Consider the following 5,237-nt stretch of genomic DNA (forward strand, 5'->3'; position numbering starts at 1 on the left):
GGTGTTGTAACACTTAACCACCCATAGAATCCCCTTTATAACAAAAGGAAAGTACGCAACATTATTTTGGTAGACTTTATAATTTTAATAAATAATTACAAATAGGTTATAAATAGGTTATAAATAAATTCATATATTAATTGTAACAAATAAAACTTTAATTGTAACCGAAAATCTTAAACGGGTTATTCCAAATTGATAGTTCAGGGATATTCCAAACTTTATTTTCGGAAGATCACGTATATGGTTCCAAATAACTAGAATCACAATATTACCAATTTATTTTCCATAATTTTATTGATAAACCACATCAATCAAAAAGTTATTAAAGGGATAAAAATATACTCTCAATCATAAAAAAGGAATCAAATCTCGCTAATTTAACAAGATTAATTGTGATCTTCGGGATCATATTCAAAAATTAAAAATTAAACTTTAATGCTAGATTAGGACATGTGCTAGAGCACGAGTTGAAATTCCTTTTATTTATATGATTGATTAATCATGATTTTTAGAATCGAATTTTATTCTAAAATTATAATATAAATAAAAAGAATTTCAATTCGTGCTCTAGCACGGGTCCTAATCTAGTATTCAATTAGGAAAATCATAACTAAATTTGTTAGTTAAAAATCTATCATGAATCACAAATCATCAATAATGTCCATGATAATCATATTGTATAATCCAACTGAACAAAGAGTATAAGGATATGGTGGTTGACATTAGTTCATGATCCTTTTATGATAGTTCATAAAGCATTGTACGTGATCTCAAGCTAATTACAATTTTCGAAAAAAAAGAATATGTAAATTTTCGAGGAAAACATACAAGCAAATCTCCAAGCTCTTAACAACGACTAAATAGTTCTATAAATTCAAATGTTGAACTACAAAATTATTAAATGATTCCAAATTAGTCAAGTAATTTATACATAACTAGGATATATCCCGTGCTTAAAGCACGGGTCAACATTTTTAAAAAAATTATAATATAATAATAAAAATTATTGTTTTTTAAAAAAATTATTTTGTTTGAGATAATATCTATTTTTAATTTTTATGTAAATCTATTAGTTTATTTGAATACTAATTATCTTAGAATATTATAGTATTTTATTTTTGACGTATTATTACAGTTTTATATTGTTTATTTGTTGTATTTGCATCATAGTTTGTGAAATATAAAATAGTAATTTTAATATTATAATTGTGAGTAAATAAAAATTATTAATTTATCATCTATATAAATTTAGTTTTACCAACCCGCCAATGTGGAAATTAAAACACACATTTTCATACATTGAGTAATATATCTTCGTTTTAAAAAAATCAAATCACAACATATGCAGAAAAAAATATGCATTTTATTAATTATAAGTATTATATGAAAGTTCTAAACAATTTGTAAATAAAATAAAATAAAGATGATAGGAGAATCATAATTTGAAATCTTAACAAAATCTCCGAATTTAGTTATTAAAAATAATTGTATTGTATACTTGGATATAAAATCTTAGTTTTTAAAATTCTGATTGGTTTATATATTTTTTAAAAAAAATAATTAGTAATTTCGTCCATAATTTATTAGAGAGAGAAAATATTTTTTTAGATTTTTTTTTAGATTTTTTAATATTTGATATGTGAGTATTTTTTATTTTTAATTTAATTATTTATTTAAATTAGTTAATTAAGCTTAATTAATTTAGTCTAATGGCAATTGAATGTAATTTTTTACACATTTTAAGGTTAGTTTCATATTTGTACTTCTCAATTAATATAGTAGGATGTTATTATTTCCAGATTTAAGATTTATTTTATGCAAGTCAATATTCCCTCCGTTTTATAAAGAGTGTCATTTTGACACATCTTCTTTGTTACAAAAAGAGTGTCATTTTATGTTTTCAATACAGTTTAAAAAATTTAATTCTCTTTTTTATTCCTATAATTCAAGCTAATTAATTAGAAAGAGAAAAAATTTAGTGCATTTATAAAGGGTAAAATAGAAATTTATATAATTTTCTTAATTTGTGTGAATTATGTCAAAATGACGCTCTTTGTGAAACAGAGTGAGTATCATTTTTTATTTTCTTAAAATGGCAAGTCAGAATCATTTCCTAATATATAAAAGAAAATTTAAGTGTTGAAAAAAAAAAAAGTTTAAGTTCTGCATATTTAATGTTTATGCCTCCATATGATACTTGGAGAATGGTGATGATAATGGTTACAATTTATTATTTCAAGATTTAATATATATTTTAATCATGTCAATATTTTTTCCATGTAATCTTATTATATAAAGTATGGTTTCAAAACTTACTAAATCATAAGATCGCGACATGTGTCAAAATTTTATTATGTTGTAGATTAGTAAAATAATAATTAAAAATTATATTAAATTATACAATTTTGTAATTTTAAAGAAAAATGAACCGTCTACGTTATATTGAATTCCTTGGCCTAATCTTAAAAAAAAAATTATCCTAAAAATTTTACAATAATTAAACTTATACAAAACAATCCTACGTTATATTGAATTATTTGGCATAATCTTAAAAGAAAAAGAATTTAAATATAAAAATATGTATTCTCTCAGATCTTTGTTATATATATAGAGAGGAATACGTCATTCCGATGAATCAAACTCAATTACAATTTTCAAACATGAGAACTACAGATGGAAACCAAAACTGTGAAAATAACGAAAAGTCAGCCAAGAAAAGGAATAGAACCATTATGAATAATGATCAGATTGTTATGATGGATAAGGCGCTTACTAATGAACCTCATATGCGACTGAAACTAGCTACACTTCAGGCATGGGTCGACAAAATAAATTAATGCGTAAGTATAAAACTTATATTCAGATTCACATACATATTTTTTTCATAATTGACTAATATTATTTAACAAAATATAGGAACTCCAGCTTACAACTATGCAGCTAAGAAAATGGTAACAACTTTTAATATATCTTGCAAGCGAATCTAACAGATATCTTATGCTTATTATATTATATGTGTTTTTTCAATTAGATTTTGACATGTATAAACAAAAAAAAACAATTTATTAAGCATGTATATTATTATTAATCAATAAATAGTGAATAACAAATCTTTAAAAAATAACATAAGTTATGTCAAAGAATCATAATTTTTGAAACATAATAGGAACAGTTAATTAAGAAAATAACATTATTTTTTCAGAAGAAAATAACAGTATATCTACATAAAATTTACATGTTTATATCAAAAGCTTTAATCTTTGATTTTTTTTCTGATATAATTTTGCCGATTTGGGTCTTTTATTTGTGCGGGTTCTTCAGTGAAAGCTATTAGATGCAATGAAATGAAATTAAAATATATAAAGTCCGCTAAACTAAACGAGGATTGAGACCTGATAGAGGTTCCAAAAGTAATTCTACGGTTAGTAGCGTTATAAGTTTCAAAGGTTAGTCGGTGGTTGATGTATTTGGCAGCGATTTTGTAATTTGGGAAGTTGGAATGATAAACCGTTTTAAATTTGGTTTCAAACCTGATTTATGTGGTTTTCTATCGAATTTGGTTCGTAAACCGTTTAAATCCAAGTATATAGAGAAATATATGAGAACTTTTGATTCAGATAGAAATAAGTTAAGAACTTACGACAAGAATATTTGAGATGAGGTCATAGTTCTAAGTAGTTTTGGTACAATGCGATACTTCTGAGGAGTAAATAAGGCATCGATCCTTAACATGATTATGACATATATCATGTTTTGGATTGTTTATAAATTTTTTATTTTGTATATTTGAATTATCTAAGACTTTATATATATCATCATGATTATTATATTCAAATTTTTATTTTTATTATGTGATATTAGCTTTCTTTCAATTTCTCAACTTTAATTGGGTTGGTCATAAAATCATTATAATAGAGTAGATAATTTTCACCAGTTGTTCATCCAAAATATATTTGGAGTAAAAAAAATTAATGGTTAAAGAAATTATGTCACAATACAATTTTAGTAATTAGAATAACTATAATTATACCAAGCAACATAAAATTTGTTTAAAATACATTTTATAGGTGGTGATAAAGAGCATACTTTAACAATAAAATAATTTAGAGTTTAAGAGCATATTTTTAATGGTGAAAGATACAGTAAAATTGTATGTGGTTACTACATTATATGTTGCTTTGATGAATTCTTTGCATGTAAAATATTTTGTAATAAGTTGTGAAACGTTTTTGAAATTTGACAGTAATAATATTTTTAATGATGAGTATTTAGCAAAAGTTTTGGTAGGGGTATAATTTAGCTTTAGATTATTGTAATAATTGTTATAATATATTAAAAATATAAAAATATAAATAAGTGTATGAAGGTAAATACAAATATGATTTTGGTGGGGTATAATTTAGCTTTATATTATTGTAATAATTGTTATAATATATAAAAATATAAATAAGTGTATGAAGTTAAATACAAATATGATTTTTTCTATAACTAAAATTATTTATATATTTACTTCAAGAAATAAAATTTCTTTTTATATTTTTAAAAAATTGTTTAGGTTTTACAATTTTTTCTCTTCAACAATTTCAATACCCGCACATCGTGCATGCCCTTATCTAGTTGAAAAATAAAAGAGAGATTATATGAATAAACTTCTCATTTGTACTACTTTATTCAAAGCACCAACCTTCCATAAATATTGATTGATTATTACTGGTTACAAAGAGCCTTATTTCTCATATTTTATTTTTTAAACCCTTTTTGAACCACGACGACGACGACGCCTCCGAGATGAGTGAGACTCTTGCACATTAATGGTCTTTAACCCGAGGTTCTGACGGTTCATTCCCTTGATTGCATCCTTCATGCATTTCTCATCTTTGAAACTAACAAATCCATATACCTTTTTCGTTGTTATGGAGATCGGAAGCTCACATTCGTAGTCGTTTTCATAATCATAATAGTCATAATCTCTTTCGTAAACGACCTGCCAAGCAAAAAAAAAAAATTATAGATAAATCAAGAATTTTAATACCAATTCGGGAAAGGTGAAAAAGATTATCGAACATTAGAATCTATAACGTCGCCAAACTGAGAAAACGCATTCTCGAGATCTTTTTCGTCTGTGTCCGACTCCAGGTTGCCAACATAGCACGTGAATTCAACATCTGTGGAAGCCATTTGCTAAAGTGAGATGAAAAACAAGTGATGGTTTCTAAGTTTTAAGTAAACTAAAG

The 5,237-nt window shown here is 24.6% G+C and overlaps 1 protein-coding gene across 1 annotated transcript; it reads right to left on the bottom strand.

The window, feature by feature from the left end:
• Positions 1 to 4,669: 4,669 nt before the first annotated feature.
• Positions 4,670 to 5,237, bottom strand: LOC104748663 (glycine-rich RNA-binding protein GRP2A-like). Its single transcript, XM_019237107.2, has 2 exons — positions 5,068 to 5,237; positions 4,670 to 4,987 (listed from the first exon to the last, which is right to left on the bottom strand). Exons 1-2 carry the CDS (start codon positions 5,179 to 5,181, stop codon positions 4,751 to 4,753), a joined length of 351 nt encoding a protein of 116 aa, XP_019092652.2. The 5' UTR covers positions 5,182 to 5,237; the 3' UTR covers positions 4,670 to 4,750.

The sequence above is a fragment of the Camelina sativa genome, chromosome 15 (genome assembly GCF_030686135.1).
Source record: "Camelina sativa cultivar CO46 ecotype springtype chromosome 15, ASM3068613v1".
Taxonomy (NCBI): Eukaryota; Viridiplantae; Streptophyta; class Magnoliopsida; order Brassicales; family Brassicaceae; genus Camelina; species Camelina sativa.